This window comes from Anthonomus grandis, chromosome 12, assembly GCF_022605725.1.
Source record: "Anthonomus grandis grandis chromosome 12, icAntGran1.3, whole genome shotgun sequence".
NCBI lineage: Eukaryota > Metazoa > Arthropoda > Insecta > Coleoptera > Curculionidae > Anthonomus > Anthonomus grandis.
The window spans coordinates 1,551,808-1,574,909 of NC_065557.1; the positions used below are offsets into that span (position 1 = coordinate 1,551,808).

The following is a 23,102-nucleotide window of genomic DNA, read 5'->3' on the forward strand; positions in this document are numbered from 1 at the left end:
TTTTAAAAAAAAATTTTTACTGAAAAATTTTTTATATTTAGGACACAGAAAACTTTATCATCAACAGAACACAAAACCAATTTATATAAGAGACAGTACAGAGAAACAGCTATATCATTAATTAAAGCAACTTTTCACATTTAAATTTTTCTTACAAGGGCCATTTTTTAAATTGGGACGTTGCAACTTTCGTTCAACAATAACTATAACATACTATATACAACAACTATACATACTACGATTGACATTCTACAGTTTAATAAATATACCTTGACCATATGCAGTTAATAAATATACCGATAGTTTTAAAAACTGTATTTTTGAACCTAGATAATGAACAGTTAAAAAAAACTATACATTTTTTTATCAGCTATAATTTTCTGCAAAAAACCGTTTTTCATAAGGTCTACCCTTACCCCCCCACCCACCCCACGCAACTTACCAGTAAGGAATTATTTTCAAAAATCATTGTTTCCCAAAAATAATATGCATGTATAACACTGGTTTCGCCATTAAAATCTAATAACACAGTTCCTTTATTTAAATTTGAGATAATCATATCTGTGTATATTAATAAATATTTAATACAAAAACAGTGATATTAGATTGGATAATATGGACAAAAAACGGTGACTTTTTAAAAGAATTTCTTACTGGTAAGTTGTGTAGGGTGGGCGGGGGGCTAAGGGTTGCCTTAATGAAAACCGGTTGTTTTTGCAGAAAATAATTATCGGAGAAAAAATTGCTTTTTAAGAAAATTATAGGTGATAAAAATATCTATAGTTTTTGTATCTATACTGCCATTTTCATAGTCTTGCTTACGAGAAATAAAATAGGGGTTTTTCACGTTTTACTCGAAAACCAAAGGTTATAAGGTTATGTGAGAAAAGCATAGATATAAAATCTGTAGATTTTTTAATACCTCTGATTTTCTTAAAAAGTATTTTTTTCTCAGGAAATCATTTTCTGCAAAAAAAAAACGTTTTTTATTAAGGCAACCGTTAGCCCCCCACCCACCCCACACAACTTACCAGTAAGAAATTGTTTTGAAAAATCATTGTTTCCCAAAATAATACGCATGAATAAAAGCTGGTTTTGTCGTTAATATCTAATCTAATAACACAGTTTTTTTATTTAAATTTGATGTTATTATATATATGTATATTGATAAATGTTTAATACAAAAACAGTGCTATTTGATTGGATGTTATCAACGAAAAACGGTGATTTTTCAAAAGAATTTCTTACTGGGCAAATGTTTGGGGTGGGTGGGGGAGCAAGGGTTGTGTTGATGAAAAACAATGTTTTTGCAAAAAATTTTTTGAATAAATAGATATTTTAGCGATAATAATATATGAGTATATCTGGGAACTTACTGTAACATCCAACAAATACTTGTAGAATAAATAATTCTACTTTCTAATTTATAATAAAGAGCCTTTAGTAAGTACCGCAAAATAACATCATATTTCACCACACGTTCCCTCCTTAAATCGAACATTTTTCATTAAAAACTTGACGTTGTCTTACTTTGTCATAGGCAAGACAAAAAACCATCTCACGTCCTTATTCCTCAATCAAAAATCCCCACTAGAACCGGTTGAGCAATAAGGAGATTAGATATTGCGCCAAGTGTCCCTTGTTCGAAAAACAATCGTGATACTTTCGCAGTGTTTTGGGTGATTTTATGAGTTTTGTGAGGGTGGCGTGTAAAACTGAGTCAAAAATATGAACGAACCAACGATGAACGTCCCTATGGACAACGAGGGTAGCGTCATTCTAATGTTTTCCCTAATCGTTACCGGGGCGTTTTTTTCCCTCGTATGTCTGTGCTGGTGTAAATGTAGACGAAACCGGAACCAACCAGGTAAAAATAATCATTATAAGTAGGAATCATTCGTTTGTGTGGTCTTGGTTTTTAGCCCTCGTTGGTCTGTGTAAGCCAGCGAGGACCAATCAGGACTTTTTTTTTTATTATTGAAGGTCTTATTATGGTTTTCACGATATGGATATGATGAATAATGGTTTCTCATAGATGATCTGCACCAATAACGTAGAAATCCGAAGATATTTTTAGGTTCAACGGAATGCTATTATTAGGAAGTAGGTCCTTGAAATGTTCTTAAAATAACGTTGATAACATACCTTTTAAGATAAGCATACGCTTAAAAACAATCACCTGTTAGCGCGTTCACCATTATAGCAGGAAAGGGGAGAGACCGAGAAAATGGTGAAGGTGCCGGGATAACATTTATTCTTTAAATATATTTAATATAGTCAATGATTTTTTTCCTCTTTTATATTATGTACATAGATAAATATTATACAGGCAAAAAAAATCACATTACGAACTAATCACTAAAGAAATATTGGATTAATCTGCTTATATGTAGCGCAACTTTTAAAAAACCAAATTTTTTAATATGTAATAGTAAAATAACCGCACAGGCAAAAAAATCACTTTATCTGTTATTAAATTAATTGGAATTAAATAATTGTATTTAAAAGGTCTTTATTTTTTGATTCCTCGTTGGTCTCAACTTTTACATCACGTAAATCTTGCCAGAATAGTGACCAACGAGGATGCAAAGATATGACTCTTACGACATCATTTTTTTTTAAATTACTCTATTGCATTTAATCCTAAAAAATAATAATTGTTACAATTCAACAGGAATTAAATTTTGTTTGTTTAATAAAATATATACTGGCGTAAACAATCCAAGAAGGGTCATAATTTTTCATATATACGTATAGTATAATAGTGTCCGAGAATGCAAAAAAGTCTTTGGTTTTAGCCCTCGTTGATTCAACTTTGACCCAACTTAATTAAGCGAGACAAACGAGGTTGCAAAATAAAAGACTTGTCGAATTCAGACAAAATCACCCTAAAAGTAAACTTTTATATTTTCTCCTCAAAATTCAAGTATCTTGTTATGAATGTAATGTATTTATTTTTCTTACCAAAAGTTCCATAAACAATATTATAAGTATATATGTATAGTTGGTCCCAATATTCACGTTATAGGTCGTATGAAGCATAGGCAACTCGCCATACGCGTACAAAAAGTTAATTTAACCCTAAATTAATAATAACTGTTAGTAAATCAATTGGAATTGACTTTTATTTGTTCAATTTTGCCTTAGTATTCTTAAAAAAAGGTCTTTATTTCTTGACCCCTCATTGGTCGCCACTTTTATATCCCAACAATAGTGGCCAACGAGGATGCAAACAAATGACCTGGATTTAAATAACTATGGTTAATTAAAATAATTTTTCGCGGATTTCCGTGGAAACCGATTGTAGTTTAATTATTACGTTCAATTTTTTTAAATTACCATTCAATTGACATTTTAAGTTGTTAAACATGCCAAAATTGGTATTATGGCCATATTTACATTAGGTTTGATAAAGCATAGGGAACCCGCCATACGCGTACACAAAGCGACCAAATTTGCCTAGAAAACGTTCAAAAACAATTTTAGCAATCTGGAAAAACTGAATATTAATTATTAATTAACGATTAGTTAATATAAGCCTTTGAAAGACTTAAAAGTTGCTTTAACCTCAAGCAAAAAACCAATTATTCTAGGTCGTAATTAGAATAAGAAAAATTTTGTATTTTCCAGAAAAAATTACGTCTGTTACCTGGAAAATTTAAAAAAAAATGATTTTGACTGCCTGGAAAAATTGAATATTAAGATCAAATGCCTGGAAGTCATAGAAAACTATCATTTATGTTTGCCTAAAGATTAACGAGGGTTTGGGTCATTTTTATTATTGCACAGGCAAAAAAAAATTATTTTAAATGTCTTGGAATTTTGACAATCTGGAAAAACTGAATATTAACGTCAAATGCCTGGAAGTAATGAAAAATTATCATCTCTATGTCTTTGAAAGACTTAATTCAACTGCCTGCAAAAAAAAATTCTGGGCTTCGAGGCAATTGGTGTCGTAATTAAAATAAGCAAAATTTGGAATTTTTGAGAAAAAACTATTTTCAATGCAAAAAATTACGGCAGTTACATGAAGAATCTAAAAAAAATTATCTTGAATGCCTGGAAAAATTCACTATTACGATCAAATGCCTGGAATTAAAGAAAAAATTATTATTTATGGACTTAGATGCCTCAAAAAAAATTTCTCAAGTACTTTGGGTCTTATGTGAAATAACAAAAATCTCGTGTTTTTACACACAACAAAAAAATCACTTTTAATTGCTTGGATTTAGTATAATTTTATCTTTTTCTATTATAATGTCTCATTTATGATAAAAAAACGAAAATCAATTTAATTTATATTTATGTATTTACTTCATAATCTTCATACACTTCATTTCATAACATGGTCCAAAAACGGACTTAACTAAACTAAAAACTTAAAATACATAATAAAGTAAAAATTGTGGCTAAAAATGCCCATACAGGGTGTTGAAGTTTTTCCCTCTATATTTAAAACAATGATTTCTAAATAGTAGTGAATTATATTGTACAGTATTGCAGGTGATCGACTTCTCTCTGAAAAAAAATAAGGTACGCCACTATTTTTTTTGACAAAAGTATTTTTTTTTTCGAAAATCCATACAAAACTTTTTAAAAAAAACTCAAAATATATGGAACATTTTGAAAAGAGTCCAATTATTTTCCAACAACTTCATCTAAAAACCTCAAAAACTTTTTGAGTTTAAGGCGATTTTTGTCATCTAAGGTCCAAGTGCCACTAAATTTGAAACGATTTTTATTTTTTACCGGACGTTTCTCGTCATAACTTGGCAATTACTAGAAATATTTTTATAATTATTTCACGATAAAATAGCATGACTCCTGAGAATGATCTTAAGGGTAGAAACGGCACTTCGAATTAAATATTCGGATAGTAAAGGAATTTTTTGTTGGGGTATTTTTTGTTGCTAAATGTTTTACCAATTGCCATTGCTATGGAATACTTGGAATATTTTAAAAGGATTACGTACAAGAACAAAATATTTTCGAATAATTTAATACACAAACGTTCATTATGTCTCAAGATACCTTACTACGCTGATTACTAATATGGGTTTCAAACTTCAATTTGTCGTCAATAAAGAGTCCCAAGAACCTTTAAATCTGCTACACAGTAATTCTGCCTTATTGATATATTTTTGACACTACATTTAAAGTTTAAAAGATTAGTTTTGGATAGATTAAAGGTTAAGATGTCTGCATTAAACCATATCGTGTACCAAGGTGGACCAAGGCCACAAAATGGTAGTGTCATCGGCAAAAACCGCATACCAGTCACTGGGCAAGAAATATGAATGGCTGCCGGTTTTTTTTTTGAAAATTGTAGTGACTCAACTCCATATAAATAATCTTGCTATCATCTGCAAATAGCCCATTTTAAAATAATAAAAATTCCTCGTATTTTCGCTAGCACCTCGGCTAATTTTAGGGTGATAACCTAAAATTAAAAAAAAACACTTGAGATAACAACGAATCGACTAGAATCTCGTGAACACTCGAATCTTATTGGAATTTCACTTTATTCATTATAGTAACAAAACCAATTTATGATTTAAAATTTATTTGGCCCATTATTAGATCATCGGATAGATAAGAGTTGCCATTTTTTTTAAGCTAATCAAGAGAATGGCCTACTAATACTTGAATAATTTAAAATCAGGTCAAGGCCTTGCGCTAAGGGTTTCAAATATTCTCGAAGAAATTGCAATAAACAGGTTTGTCCTAAAAACAAGTCAAGTGTTTATTAGGCGAATAATTTTGTTTTTTTTTGATGATAATTTAAAAGGAATTTTTTGGTTAAGCGCGTTTGCCAAGTTTCCGACGCTAAGGGTGCTCACCCTAATAGTGATTATAGTTAATACTTGGGAAATCAAAAAAGTGACGGCAACGTTGCATTTTGTCGTGATGGGAACTAGTTGGTTGTTAGCTGGAAAATGGTGTTTAGTGCAAATTTGTGTACTGCGGTGTTGTCAGTGGACCAGAACAGAATCCAGGCAGTTATTTATATAAATTAAATGAATTTTATTAAAATGATAATGAAGCAGTTAAAATTAACGTAATTTTTCAATTTTTCGAAGTCCATAGATTTTTAAATACTATCAAGCATTTTATCTTAATATTCGAATGCCTGGTAATAATTGATCTTAATATTGAATCAATAGCTTGGAAATAGATTATTCTCAAAATAAAATTGGCAATTTTTAACTGTTTCTATTAAGTCAAACTTTAAACAGGGACCAACGAGTCTTAAAAACAGTGCAAAAAGTTGAGAAAAAGTGTTTTTTGTATGTAAATCACTCCTTAAATACCATTGGTTCAAAGAAGGTCAAACTTTGCTTAGGAATATGGTTCGTGTTGACCATGGAAAAAAGTCCATAGTTTGAAACCTCATTAGTCCTTAAGGTCAAAATTAAAAATTTTATGCCGAGGGATCAATGAGGGTTGGAAAAATGAACTGTTTTTCTCTTGTAGTTATTTTTTTGTTAAAAAATTTGTTGGTCCACTTTTTGAACCCTCGTTAAGCCTAGAAGAAAAACGAGACCAACGAGGACTTAACATATTGACCTTTATTTAAAAAACGAAAATTATTATTGGAATTATTAACGTTATTTCTTGAGAGAATTTAAAAAAATTTCAGGTTCAGAAGCAAGTTGTATATTTTTTTTAATTTAATTTTTTAATAGATTAATACAATGGATTATTATGAAAGATTTATTACACCCAATATAATCGCAAGTGAATGTGCAATTTCGTGTTGACCATGAATGGAAAAAAGTCCGTGTTTTGAAACCTCATTAGTCCTTCAGGTCAAAATTAAGAATTAATTTGCCGAGGGATCAATGAGGGTTGAAAAAATGGACTATTTTTCTTTTGTAGTTATTTTTTTGTAAAAAAATTTGTTGGTCCACTTTTTGAACCCTCGTTAAACCTAGAAGAAAAACGAGACCAACGAGGACTTAACATATTGACCTTTATTTAAGAAACGAAAATTATTATTGGTATTTTTAACGTTGTTCAAAAGCAAGTTGTATATATTTTTTAATTTAATTTTTTGATAGATTAATAGAATGGATTAATATGAAAGATTTATTACACCCAATATAATCGCAAGTCAAAGTGCAATTTCGTGTTGACCATGGAAAAAAGTCCTTGTTTTGAAACCTCATTAGTCAAAATTAAAAATTAATTTGCCGAGGGATCAATGAGGGTTGGAAAAATGGACTATTTCTCTCTTGTAGTTATTTTTTTGTTAAAAAATTTGTTGGTCCACTTTTTGAACCCTCGTTAAGCCTAGAAGAAAAACGAGACCAACGAGGACTTAACATATAGACCTTTATTTAAAAAACGAAAATTATTAGTGGCATTTTTAACGTTATTTCTTGAGAGTTTAAAAAAATTACAATTTATTTTACGCATTTTTTGAAATCAGATTGTGTATTTTTTTAAAATTGTTTAGTGGATTAATATGAACGATTTATTACACCCAATATGATCGCAAGTAAATGTGCAATTTCGTGTTGTCCATGGATGGAAAAAAGTCCTTGTTTTGAAACCTCATTAGTCCTTAAGGTCAAAATTAAAAATTTTATGCCGAGGGATCAATGAGGGTTGAAAAAATGGACTATTTTGCTCTTGTAGTAATTTTTTTGTATTTGTTATGAAACTTTCCTTAAACTAAAAAAAAATTGTTGGTGCACTTTTTGAACCCCTCAGTAAGCCTAGAAGAAAAACGAGACCAACGAGGACTTAACGTATAGACCTTTATTTAAAAAACGAAAATTATTATTGGCATTTTTAACGTTATTTCTTGCGAGTTTTAAAAAATTACAGGTTTAAAAGCAAGTTGTATATTTTTTTTATTTAATTTTTTGATGGATTAATATGAACGATTTATTACACCCAATATAATCGCAAGTAAATGTGCAATTTCGTTATTTCTTATATATAGAGCCTCATTTATTATTCGATACTTGGATCCTACGTAAAATTTCAATAAATTTGATATATCACATGATCAAGCAGCTTACGAGTTATAACAGTTGAAAATTACTTTTTTTTAATTGTCCTGGTCTCAAGTTAAACAATTAGTACAATCTGAACTAAAAAAATAATTGGATGTTTCTTGAATTCGCTGAAATATCGAAAAAAACAAGTTTGTTGGTTTATCTGTCAATTCCGTTAATACTAAAGTCGCAAGAAGAAATAAAAGTCGCAAAAAATATTAAATATCTAGGAACTACCATAGACAAACACTTAAAATGGGAAGAAAAACATATCGTTTATAACGAAACAAGTTAGAGCTCTTATACATAAATTTTATCAACTACAAGAATTTCTAAATAGAAAATTACTGTTAATAATTCACTGGTTTTTGTTGGTATCTTGACCTGAGGTCACCTTTATATTCTTCACTTAATAATTCTAAAAATATTAATTACGAGAAATAGACTATACATTAACGATCTATTATTCTGTAAGAAAATACTTATAATATTCGAACGCTGTATATAGGAATTTTGGGTTCTTTTACTGCAAAGAGCAGTGAATTAAGGCATTATTATATAACTAGATTTAAAAGTTAAGATTGGACGAATTGCATCATTGTTTTAATTTATATTTGTGGTTAGGGTATAAATTTAGTAATAAAAGTAAATAGATCTTTAAAAAAAATATATATACACGTATTATTGCATTGATATTTTTAATATTTCTTTATGTATTGGCATATGTTCACATCTAAGTGTAACTAGTAAAGTAAATAAATCTGTTAAAATGTATAATATTTGTAATTATGTATTGATTGATAATAAAACAAAATACCTTTTTCAATTGTTCATATCTTAAAAACCATGGCATGTGCCCTATCAAATTTCTTATCATTTTACGAAGAATTCAAATATGTAATAATAAATATAAAATCACCATCAAAAACTTGTGATTTCATTGATTCAATTTATAATAAATAACAAAAATACTAATATATATGAATACAAAAAGGAGTTACTAAAGCGAGCCAAAAATCCAGTACAAAAAAAATTACAGATCCTTCATTTGTATAAAATGGGTTTCTTATAAAAAAATGTTTTCTTCATTTCCTTAAAATCTGTAAAAAATGTGCACCAATCGAACGTTATCCCTATGCAAACGAAACAACTTAAAACAGCCACTTAATAAATTTTCAACTACATTTGATACAAAGCCCACTTGAAGATGTATCACCAACCAACGAGACGTGTATTTTTATAGACATTGGCCCATGAGGCGGAATATCGAAAAAAACAACTTCAACATTGAAGTATTTACCACACGATAAGATAATTTAGGAAAAATGTATAAAACCGTATTTGAGGGTTAATTTATCGCACAGTACAGGTCTGAGTGATACTCGAATCGACGACATGCTGGGACCATTGGTGGCCGGTATCGTCTTCGGCTTGGCGTATATTTTATTATATTTAGTTTATTTTTATTTTATTCACTATAAGAAGGAGAAGTGTCATCATAATATGTTTGCGGGTAAGTTTAAGAGCAATTTTCTGTCTTTCTAACACATTGGTTCTCTCATAAGTTCCTTTCTGTTACATTCATTGTAATTAATAAAACTTAAAACGTCCTCAGTATGATATGGAGAGAAAGGGTCGCTGGTTTAGGTAAGGCAACGCTATAATATTCCTAAAAAACTTTGTGACTGTACCTCGTATAATTAGGAACAATTTTGTAGTGTCAGTACATACCTTTGTTAATCGTATTTAAACATTCTTTGCCTCTTGTGATGAATAGCAAGAGATTAGTTAATTGTTGTATGTTTTTATGCATTTTTCATGGACAAAAATAAAGCGACTTGATCGATATTGTTCATACCATTAGTAGATAAACATCTGTTTTGGTCGGTATCAAATCTATATTTTGTTTAAAAATGCCTCGTGGTAAAAGTTTTTCTATTGATCTTAAAGAAACAATTATTGCATCGTATAAGATAGGAACACCACAATACGTAATAAAACAGGAACGGAATAAGGGTTTCAACATCTGTTGTGTCGAGGACCATTCAGAACTATCGAATTAGAGGAAAAGTAGTTAATCGAAAACAGACGGGTAGACCGAGAAAAACTTCAAAGAAACTGGATAGAAAAATTAAAAGGATCTCTCAGGCAAATCCTTTTCTGTCAGCAAAGCAAATTCTGGCTGAAGCTGGGGGCTCTAATGTTTCCTCTTGAACGAACAGCGTAGACTAGTTGAAGCAGACTTAAAAGCATGCAAACTTGCCAAAAAACCGCTTCTTAGTAAGAAGAATATTAAAGCACGTCTTCTGTTTGCAGAACAACATGCTCACTGGACACCAGAGCAATGGATAAAAGTACTTTTTAGTGAAGAGTCATTGTGTTCAATATGTTCGTCGTATTGCAGGTAAAAGACTTGACCGAAAGTATGTCCAAGGTACTGTAAAACATGGAGGTGGCAACGTGTTAGTGTGGGGTTGTTTCTCCGGCTATAAAATGGGACCAATTTACTAAATTGTGGGCATTATGGATAGGTTTAAGTATAAATATGTCCTTGAAAATGTCATGCTACCTTATGCGGAATGGAATATGCCACTACGTTTTGTTTTCCAACACGACAATGATCCAAAACATACAGCAAAATGTATAAAAGAATGGTTTAATGAAAATAAAATAGCCGTTCTTAAATGGCCAGCCCAATCGCCCGATCTTAACCTGATCGAGAACCTGTGGGAAATTGTGGATAGGCAAAACCTATAAAAATAAAGAGTACATTTTTGAAGAAATTAAAAATATATAGAAAAATATTGATCAAGATATAATATTGATAATTTAATTTCTTCCATGCCTCAAAGGTACCGCCAGGTAATCGCAAATAAAGGCTCGTGGACTAAATATTAAGGGCGCAATCTGAGCGTCGCTTAATTTTTGTCGTATAGAAATATTTAAATTTTCTTTTTTTTTATGATCTTGTTTATATGGAAGAATTTTGGTATGTTATTTAATACATATATGTTTTATTAATGAATGTATTTGTTTTATTGAGTTTTAATTCTTCTAACGTTTTTGCTTTTTTAATAAAAGAAAAAAACTGTATCGTCGCTCTATTTTTGTCCGATACTGTATATACTACCTAATAGAAAAGAATAGGATATCTTTTAAACATTGTACTGTTAAAAATTGCACTTTTTCGTCTTTCAGCAGCAAATTCTCAATTATCTTATTATTTGTTTAAATTTCCTAATAAAAAAAAATCAGATAGAGAGGTCAAAGAATTATCAACGAAACACGCCGAGACAGTGTACGTTTAAGCGGGTTTAAACTTTCCAATATCAAGGCAGCACCTTAACCGTGAAAAACCTCAATTATTTATTATGAGCCGAAAAAAATCAACAAATAAAGCAACAATAATCCTTATATAATGCGGCGTTACGGTTTGAAAAACAAATCGCGTTTCTTTTGTTATTACGGCTGCCAATAGCTAAAAATAAAAATTTCAATTTATCAACAGCGTATTATAAAAGTGTAAATTAATCCGGAATAGTTTTTGTGCGATTAGTGCGGGACGAGTCGAACGACCACCGGTTTTTATTTTTTTTTTTTAATTTTCTCATTCTTTCTGATTATCAGTCGCTTTTTAGCTCGATGGTGGTGTGCTATACCATGGAAGTGTTGTGGTGTATTTTTTGGATATTGCTCGCCTTTTTTTTTTATATTTTTTTACAGTGGCGTATCAAACAACGGGAATTGATCGGGGATTATTTTAGGGTGCCCAGTTATATGCCCAGGGTTCTAATTTGTAATCGTGAGTACCATCAAGGATTTTATTAAATTATATGATGCATAGCTGAGGCATATCTGTCATATAATGTTTTTAGCTAGATGAAAATACATGTCAAATATTTTATGAAATTCTTCTGAAAAATCACTATTATCTAATCTAATAATGCTGTTTTTATGCTAAATATTTATATATAAAATTATATCAAATTTAAATAAACAATATTACTAAAATAAATATTCCATATATATTGTCTGCAAAAACACTGTTTTTTAACAACACAACCCTTACCCCCCACCCACCCCAAACATTTGATCAGTAAAAAATTCATTTGAAAAATCACCGTTTTTCGTCCATAATATCCAATCTAATAGCACTATTTTTGTATTAAATATTTATTAATATATATATATATATTATTATATTAAATTTAAATAAACAAATTGTGTTATTAGGTTAGATCTTGGAAAACAATGATTTTTGAAAACAATTTCTTACTGGTAAGTTGTGTGGGGTGGGTGGGGGGGCAAAGGTAGGATTAATGAAAAACGATCTTTTTTGCAGAAAATAATTGCCTGAGAAAAAATACTTCTTAATAAAATTAAAGGTGATAAAAAAATCTATAGTTTTTGTACTTATACTTTTCTCACATAACATTAAGGTTTTCGAGTAAAACGTGAAAAAAACAAAAAAGGCGTACCGCTATGAAAATTGCAGTAGCTGTGCCATTTTTTATCGCAAATAATTCGAAATTGACTTTTTTAAGATAAATCAATAATTGCTTAAGAAATTTCAGTTTTTCATATACGATTCTGTTTACAAAATGAAGAAAATTTCGGCATTTAAACAAGGGTTTTCGTTACCTTAATTTATAAGTAAATGTCATACAGTAGTGAAAAAAAGTAAAGCAACATTTTTTAATATTCGTTTTTATTTCATTTCTAATAAATAAAAAAAAACGTAAGTTAATATTTGGAATCTAAAATGTTCCACAGATTCTCAATTGGATTGAGATCAGGGGATTGTGAAGGCCATTCCATTACACTAATGTTTTCCTTTCTGAACCAAGGTTTTACGAACCCAGAAGAATGATTGGGATCCTTGTCCTGTTGAAATAAATGTCGTAGGCATAGTATCATCAGCGTATGGAATCATTTGGCTCTCTAATATGTCCTTATATTGAAACCGGTCCATTATACCTTCTATTTTATACAGGGGGCCCATACCATAGCCCGAAAAGCATCCCTAAACCGTTACTGCTCCACCACTATGTTTCACTGTTGGACAGGTATACTTGGGGTTGAGTCCTTCATTGACAGGGCGTCTAACATACACAATTCCATCACTTTTGAACAAACAAAACTTGGATTTATCGCTCCAGATTACCTTTTTCCAATCATGCTCTGTATAATGTAGATGCGTTTTGGCAAAACGGGAACGTCTATTTTTTTTTGACAGCAGCGGTTTTTTGGCAGGTCTTCTGGCAAATAACTTGGCCTCTAATAGTCTATTTCTCACCTGCCTCGAAATCACGTTTACTCCAAGCTCTTCGGATATGCGGTGCTTTATCTTATTGGATCCCAGAAAAGGCTCATTTTTAGCAATTTTGATAATTTGTTTATCGGTATATGGAGTGGTTTTTCTACGTCTCCCTGACTTTTTCTTAACAGATAAATCGCTATTTATATGAAACTGCGACACGATAGATCTATGTAACCTAAATCTCTTTGTAATGGCAATCTGCTTTTGACCACTTTTGTATAAGTAAATCAACAATTCTATTTTTAATATCGACAGATAAATGTTTACCGCGAGGCATCTTAAGCAGCCAAATACCGTCAACTTATCAGTTTAAACTAACACTAAGTAAAATATTTTGCATGATATGAGAAATATTTCAAAAATGTTGCTTTAATTTTTTTCACTCTGAAGTATTCTTTTGTGTGTCCCTTGGTAACACGAGATAAGAATTAACAGTTTTTATTGGCAAACCATTTATAAGTACCTTTAATTTATAAGTACATTTAAAGTATAATATTTTATTTTAGCCACTTATTAAATGTTGCTCTACATTTTTCCACTACTGTATGTGTTATTTATATATTAAAATTCTATGTAAAATTTTAAGAAATTTGATGGGTCACTTGTCATACATTGGGTCAACAGTGTTCATAATTATTTATTTATTTTATTGGGTATTACGTCACTAGTTCAGTAAAATAACTTAAAAATTATAATCTCATACGTTCGATTATTAAAAAGAAGAAGAAAGTAGACTTGTTCATGTATTTACAAGAAATATGAACTTAAATCTAAAACGACACCTTTCGTTTCTTTAATCCAATCTAGGTTCAATAAATCTTAAATACGATAATTTACTTGAAAGAAAATGATAATTTTAACCAACGTTTCGATAGTTACATCTACTACCTAATAGTTCATTTACCATCAAGGTAAATAAAATAAATTTAAATTAAATATATGAAACTACAATTTTTTGTTCTCTATCCAAGCCACACATCATATTATATTATCATCGTTAGGTGTATATTTATTCAACGATTTCTTAGTACATTTTTGGTTTTCAACTGTATATGGTCTAGGTATATTTATTAATCAATCAATCAATCGCTTTATTGTCAAAAAATTTTACAATTTGTAGACAAAGCTGATAACTAAAGTAAACATAAAAACAAACAAATCACACAAAAATAAAATAAAACTAGTAAAACAAATATACAAATCAATAATTGTATGTGGTCAAAAGTATGAATAAATAAACAAAATACTACATAGCTACTAGCTACATAAAAAAGTACAATATAAAAACAATAAATCAGTCTGTGTGTGTGAAGTTAAAATAAGTATTAAAAAAATCGTTTACCGAGTAAAAGGCTCTCTCCAGTAGGAATGATTTTAATGCCTTACGGAAAGTAGGAAAAGATGTGACGGACTTGATGTTCAATGGCAAATGATTGTGGATTTTTTTTGCTTTGTACAATACAGAGTTTTTTACCAATTCTGAATGTGGAGTAGGCAGATATAAATCATACTCCGCGTTTCTGAGATGATAATTATGGGATGGCCTATCTGAATTTGATGAAACGTGCTTGCGAATTAGACAAACGGACTCATATATAAGTTAGTAAGTTAGGATATTAAATTTTTTAAAGAAATCCTGGCAATGAGCTCTATAATTAAGTCTAAGTGTATAACGCAAAGCTCTCTTTTGAAGTCTGAAAATTTTGTCAAATTGAGTGACACTACACACACCCCAAAAAGGAGGGGCGTAACGAAGGTGTAATTCAAAGAGGGAAAAATACACTTTTATAGAAATTGAGAGGCTAAGCTCCTTGGATATTGATCTAAGCGCTTGATATGATTTTATGAAGTTCGGCAATATTCGGATTGCTCCGCTTCCTTTGCAGAAACTAGTATCATCCGCGAATAGGCAGGTTCTTCCTATAATATTCAGACTAGCGATATCATTAATACATATGAGAAACAAAATAGGGCAAAGCACTGAACCTGATTAAATTGTAGAATATACGTATATCATATACTGTTCTGTTTAAGAAAGGGAGAAAATTTCGGAATTTAAAAAATTTGACACGGGATTTACATATTTAATTTTTAAACTCGATTACAAAACCTCAAAAAATTTGATGAAATCCTTCTGAAAAATCACTGTTTTTCGTATATATTATCCAATTTAATAATGCTGTTTTATACAAAATATTTATATATTAATCAACAGTGCTATTAAAATAAATATTGCATATATTTTTCTGCAAAAACATTGTTTTTCATTAACACAAACCGTACCCCCCCCACCCACCCCAAACTTTTGTCCTATAAGAAATTCTTTTGAAAAATCACCGTTTTTCGTCCATAATATCCAATTTAATAGCACTGTTTTTCTATTAAATATTTATTAACATACATATGTATAATTGTATCAAATTTAAATAAACAAACTGTGTTATTAGATTGGATATTAACGACGAATCCAGCTGTTATTCATGCGTATTATTTTGGAAAACAATGATTTTTGAAACCAATTTCTTACTGATAAGTTGTGTGGGGGGCAAGGGTAAGGTTAATGAAAAACGGTTTTTTTGCAGAAAATAATTGCCTTAGAAAAAAAAGGTTTTTAATATAATTATAAGTGATAAAAAATCTATACGTGAAACGTGAAAAACCCATATTTATTTCTTTCTGGAAAGCAAAGCGTTTCACTATAAAAGTTGCAGCAATTGTGCCATTTTTCATCGCAAATAATTGGAAATTTAGTTTTTTAAGATACCTCAATAAGTGTTGAAGAAATTTCAGTTTCTTATATACCATTCTGAAAATTTCGGCTCTGTTAAATGAATAATAGTTTGTTAAAAACAATTCATGCAAACGAATCTGTTTAGAGCACTTTTTCCCGGTTTAAGTTCGTCATAGTTTCCACGGTTTTTTTTCACAATAAAGCTTATACGTCATCACACAAGATTAACTTAATAAACTATTTATTGTATTAAAAAAAATTACATGAATAAATGTAAATTAACTTGTTGGTTCCTTCTTAGTGACTAACGTCACAGATAACCTCTACACCGATGGCAATTTAATTATCATTATAATGAACTTCCTTGAACCACACTTGCATTGGTTATTAGTGTATTTATTGTAACAAAGAAATTACATAGGACGTCTTCATATTATGTTTCAATCCGGAAATCGCATTTTATTGTTACGTACCATTTTATTATTGGGTAAAAAGCGGAAAATACATTTTTACATAATGATGACTATATACAATAACACATTTTGTCGATACGCCAAACTATTGCCGTTCACGAGATTTTAAAGACTACAAAAGATTAAATCCTTTATATAATATAAATTTTTTTATGGAAAAAATGCAAGTCTCGGACCATAATTTAGTTACATTTATAAATAAAGCAAAAAAACTAATTCTTATTTTTGAATGTAAAATTATTATTATTTTTTATGCAAAAACTCACATGCAAAACCGATCAATGCATTTCCTATAATTTCGAGAAAAAAAACAAAAGTTTTTAGATCCAACTTTTAAGTGTTTCTATTGGTGCCATTTGAATAAATGAGTTGAGAATATTTAAAAATTATTGTTTTTTAATAGAAACAAAAATAATATTCATCGGTTTTTTATTGAAAGTTGGATTTTTCTGCTTCTTACGTTAAAAATACTTATTAATATTTATGCTAAAGGCATTTTCCATAAGAACTACCCAAACAGCATACATCCCCCAATAGATGTTCTACATTAACCAACATTAGGTCGAAATTTCCATGGATTAATTATGGACAACCTCTGGATGTACGTACATAATTTAGTACGGTAAAATAAGATTTATGAATTTTCTACCATTGAAGTGTCATTAGAGCTTTACAAAAGATATTTTAAAAAGTATAGTTAGTTAAAAAGTATAGAGTACCCCATTACTAGTTCACAATATTTGCTCGTCTTTACCAATTCGTTTGCGTGAAAATGGTACGTTTAAGTTAATCTTGTGTGATGACGTATGAGCTTTATTATGAAAAAAAGTATGACCAATTGTTTTTAACACACTATTATTAATTTAACAAACTTTTTTTTTTTGTAATTTTTTTTTTAAATGTCGAAATTTTCTTCCTTCTGTTAACAGAATCGTATATGAAAAACTGAATTATTGAGTAAAAAAAAAACTAAATTTCGACTTATTTGTGATAAAAAATGGCACAGCTACTGCAATTTTCATAGCGATACGCCTTGTTTTCGAGTAATAAAATAGGGGTTTTTTCACGTTTTATTCAAAAATCTTAAGGTTATGTGAGAAAAGTATAGATACAAAAACTATAGATTTTTTAATCACCTATAATTTTCTTCAAAAGCATTTTTTTCTCCGACAGTTTTTTCTGCAAAAAAACCGTTTTTCATTAAACCTACCCTTGCCCTCCCACCCACCCCACACAACTTACCAGTAAGAAATTGTTTAAAAAAATTATTGTTTTCCATAATAATACGTGTAATACAGGGTGTTCGAAAAATAGACCGAGATATTTCAATGGGTGATTCCTTGTAAAAGAATATGAGAAAAAGCTTCTACAAGTATGGGTCTGAAAATGTACAGTTTTCTAGATATTTTTTTTTTAAATTTTAATTTTTTATTAATATTAATTATTTGTCTAGGAGATCTGACACTTGTCAATGTCAAACCTCCATGTAGAAATGATTTTTTTTATTTTCCAAGGCACCTGTGATTTTTTTACCAAAAATTAATAAACCAATTTTGTCCAGTGGCATGCAATAAAATGGTTTTTTTTTTGTCGAAAAAGAAGTGAGATTCAAAAAAAATACAAGGGGCAAAAAAGTTGTATTTTTAAATGCTTAATCAAACAACAAATAATAAAGTTGAACAAAAGGCAGTGGCGTACATTTTTTTGCCAATACCTCTATCTTAAAAACTGTGCATTTCCGGACCCATGTTTACAAACTTTTTCTCATATTTTTTTACAAGGAGCATTGAAATATCTTCGTCTATTTTTCGAACACCCTGTACATATACGTTCCAAATAATATGTATAGATACAAACATTTATATTTATTAATATTCATACTAATGGCATTTTCCATAAGAATTCCCCAAACAGCATACATCCTCCAATAGATGTTCTACATTACTTAAAATTAGGTTGAAATTTCCATGGATTAATTATAAATATTTTTTGGATGTAATTTTGCATAATCAATGAATGTTGTATTATTTTTATCCATTTTAGATATTTTAAAAAGTATAGTTAGTTTGCCTGACTCCAATGGATAGGTACACCAGACATCCATTACTGGTCGAAAGATGCTTCTTCGTTTTTATGGATATGCATAACATACCATGGATTTGACAAGTATTAATGAACTAATAAAAAACCGCTGAACTTAAATTATTATTATAGATTCTTTAGATGTTAATTTTTCCTTTAAATTAGGACATACTATAGGTTTATAGAAATTTTAAACCTATATGGATTGATGAAATATGAAAAGTCACTGTTTTTCTAGATTCATCAGAGGTCCATTTCTCATCTTCATTATAATGTATATATTGGATGATATTCTTAATCTCATGGCTTATAATAAAATAGTCATTGATCGGACAATAATAAAAAGCTACTTGACATCGGGCAATTCCAATGGATGTGCTTAAAATTAGAACTAAGGTAGTACCGTTTAATGGACTTATTTCGCCGAAATTTATATTATCATTGGACCTACATCCATTTTTTTCGTACTTATTTTGATATTATGGATAAAGATGGTCACTATTTATTGGACTTTTTATTTTCCATATACCTTTGCAGCTACAAATTATATGAATTTTATTTATTGGTCCTATGACAGCCAAAGTTTGTGATATTTATCCAATTTTTTTTTAAATTAAACGGATCTCTACTGGACATTTATATTACAAAAAAGAGAAAACCTTTAGACGTCCATTGGATAGATTTGTGCTGGCTAGGTCGTGTGCGAGAGAGGGACGGAAGACAGATTTTTTTACCAGAGAATCAATGAAATGACTTTTTTGAGTAAATGACTCTTACTCGAATAAGTCATTTTATTCAAATCATTGGTTTTGAGACCCTAGAAACTTTTAAAAAGTCTAATAAAGAATTACACCTTTTAAAAGCTTCTAGGGGGCGTTATCTGAAAATAAAAATTGATGATGGTTACTCGCAAACGAAACGTTGGATCGCGAATATGATGAGTGTGAGGTTCATTTTAAAATATCTTTTCAAATTCAAAAGGCCTGGAAAAGGTTTAAATTATTTTGTAAAATTTAAATTTTTTCTTAACTTCTTAGCTACTTTCACCCTAAATACTTTTTCCCTATTTAACCTAATTTCTATCTCTGACAGATGCTAAGATCTTCATATTATTATCGTTAAATATATATTTATTCAACGATTTTTTAGTAAAGTATCAACCGTATAAGGTCAAGGTATACAGGGTGTTTCAGAACTATGGGATCAAACATCTAGAGGTTATTCAGTGCAACATTAGAAAACATGTGAGTATAGAAACCCATGTCCGGAAAAGTGTTACTACGGCACTACGGCCCTAAGACGCGTTAAAATTGAGAACGATGATGAATTTTCGCCTTTTGTACATTATATCATCATAATAATTTTTCAAAATGTCTTCCTTGACATCTCCCTTGAACTTGACTAAAAATTTAATACCCGTTTTGTATGATTTCAAATGTTGCTATAGTTGGTCCGGTTAAATCTTGTGCTGTTTCTACTGGAGTTTCGTAGACCAAAGACTTTATATGTCCCCACAGGAAAAAATCCAACAATCTTAAATCGGGTGTCCTAGGAGGCCAAGAAACTGCTCCACTGTTATCGTTTTTAAAGATAACAATACACAAAAGCCGATAAATTATTTAAAATCATCAGCTATAAAATTTTTAAAAATTGACATTGACATTTTGAACAATTGTTAGGATGATATCATGTATAAAAGGCAAAAATTTAATTCATTTAGGCGTCGTAGGGCCGTAGTGATACTTTTCCAGACATGAATCCCTATACTGTTGCATTATATAACCTCTAGAAGTTTGATCTCATAGTTCTGAAACACCTTGTATTTATTATACTGTAGAATGTACGTATATCATATACTGTTCTGCTTACAAAAGGGAGAAAATTTCGGTATTTAAAAACATCAACAAGGAATTTACATATGTACTTTTTAAACTCGACTACACCTCAAATATTTAATGAAATTCTTCTGAAAATTCACCGTTTTTCGTTCATATTATACAATCTAATAACGCTGTTTTTATACTAAATATTTATACACGAAATTATATCAAATTTAAATAAATAATGTTATTGAATTAAATATTGAATATATATTTTCTGCAAAAACATTGTTTTTTATCAACACAACCCTTACCCCCCCACCCACCCCAAGCTGTTGCCCATTAAGAAATTCTTTTGAAAAAATCACTGTTTTTCGTCCATAATATCCAATTTAATAGCACTGTTTTGTATTAAATATTTATCAATATACATATAAATAATTATATCAAATTTAAATAAACAAACGGTGTTATTAGCTGGGATATTAACGAGGAAACCAACTGTTATTCATGTGTATTATTTTGAAACACAAAGATTTTTTTAAACAATTTCTTCCTGGTAAGTTATGTGGGGTGGGTGGGGGGGTAAGGATTGCCTTAATGAAAAATGGTTTTTTTGCAAAAAATAACTGCCTTAGAGAAAAATATTTTAAAAAAATTATAGGTGATAAAAAATCCATAGTTTTTGTATCTATACTTTTCTCACTCTCTTTCAACTTAAGGTTTTCGAGTAAAACGTGAAAAAGCCCTCCTTTAATTTTTTTAAATCAAGGTGTATAAAAATTTTAGTAATTGTATCATTTTTTATCGCAAATAAGTAGAAACTGACTTTTTTTAGGGTAAGCCATTAAGTTCTGAAAAAAATTATTTTTTTTTGGTTCCAGACAACTTTTAATTATCTAGGTTCAAAAATATAGTTTTTCAATTAAAACTATTGGTATATTTGTCAACCGTATATGGTCAAGGTATATTTATTAAACTATAGAATATACGTATATCATGTACGATTCTATTTACACAAAGAAGAAAATTGACAAGAGATTTATATAGTTAGTCTTTACTTTCGCTCACTACACCTCAAATAGGTCATAAGATGACTCCGATATCACCTATATGTCACTGTATATAATACTTTTCATACACGTATACACCTAATAGTTAATAAAGAAATATTACACACGAAAAAATCTAGAATTACATTAACGTGAATTTGTTATTCGATAGAGCATGTAGTAGGTACAAAAATGAAAAAAAAATTGATTTATCGGTTTTTTCCATGTAATCTCCTCAATAACTTTTATTGACGCATTCCATACATGTAAATTATGTCTATTGAAACTAAACCAAATTCTAAAGCAAAATAGTAATTTTTATTGTTTGTTACAGCACAATCCGACCAAAACAACATATACAACATAAGCGGGTCCGTTCAAGGGCAAAACCAACACGCTTACCCCGACGCTTACCTTTCGATCGATCACATCGCCATCACTAACGAGTTAAACAAGCCGCCGCCGAAATATGACGATGGTAAGTCGGATTTTTTGACAAGTGTAAGCAAGAAGTGCCGATTAACACATTCATTTTTCTCAGCTCCTCCGTCTTACGAGGAAGCCCTGAAACTAGCGATGGCTCACAGCAACTCGTTACAAACGTACCAAAGTGAGCAAGGACACAGCGCTGACTTACCGAGGACCCACTTACCGGCCGGTTCATCGATTGACTGAATAGCTTAGCGACGCTCCAATTAAACATTCCGGAAAAGTCCCGCGGGCGGGATTTTCAACATTTCAAAACAATTAATGATTAATTAAAAGTATTATTTTAAGTGATTGTGATAAGTCTCACTAGGTTGTACGTATATGTATATAGTTAAGTTAATATGTATATATAAAAAAAAAGTAGGTTTTAAGTTTGTAACTGATATTTTATATATTAAATTACTTTAGGTACCTAAAGAAATGTTAATATGCTTGCTATAGCGTAACTGAAAATCTCAGCAAATATGTTTTAATAAAATTACGTAAACGTTAGCGTATTTTTTTTTTAATTCAAAGTTAAAAATTGAAAAAGTGGCCCAGTTACTAGGCCTTAATAACTTATTATCTTCGATATAAGTTAAAATTCTATCAGACCAGCGATAAGGCAATGATTTCCATGCATTGCTACTCAAATAACATCACTGAGAGAAGTTAATTCACTGACAATTTTGTCTGATGTGTTTCTTTTATAATTTGTATCAGTGTAACACAAACAAAGCCTTAACAAATTCGATTTTCAATTTGATAGTGTTTAATAAGTATAGATGTTCCTCCAGAGAGCTAATCTCTGTGCCCTGATGCAAAAAATATCAGCAAGACTAACTAAGTTTTTTTTTTCAAATTTCTGCAACCTATTAAATTTATGATCGTACCTACGGCAATTTATATTCTGTATTAATTGAAACTAATGCAAATCAGAATAATATAAAACAGACCAACGGTTTAAATTTAATTTTTTTTCAAATTTATTTTCATGTATTTATTTCTGGTAAGGTGCCACAGTCTTGCACTACACCTGACAAGCAAACAATCAACAACCATAGTAACATCTATGATTTGTTTACTGAAAATTAATAAAACATTATTCGTTTTTTTACTAAAATAGTATTAATAGTAAGTTTGGTTATAC

The 23,102-nt window shown here is 29.9% G+C and overlaps 1 protein-coding gene across 13 annotated transcripts in view; it reads left to right on the top strand.

Annotated features, from left to right (window-relative positions):
* Positions 1-22,465, top strand: part of LOC126742867 (uncharacterized) — a 67,224-nt gene extending 44,759 nt beyond the window's left edge. For 10 of the 13 annotated variants that reach the window (XM_050449706.1, XM_050449708.1, XM_050449701.1 and 7 more), the window contains exons 2-3: positions 21,819-21,962; positions 22,026-22,465. In XM_050449706.1, coding sequence (XP_050305663.1) covers positions 21,819-21,962; positions 22,026-22,159 — 278 coding nt within the window. In that variant the 3' untranslated portion in view covers positions 22,160-22,465. Of the gene's footprint in view, positions 1-1,679; positions 1,868-9,355; positions 9,520-11,353; positions 11,809-21,818; positions 21,963-22,025 lie in introns of those variants that run through there. The other 3 variants (XM_050449700.1, XM_050449707.1, XM_050449699.1) reach the window with 3 other exon arrangements.
* The last annotated feature ends 637 nt before the right edge of the window (positions 22,466-23,102 follow it).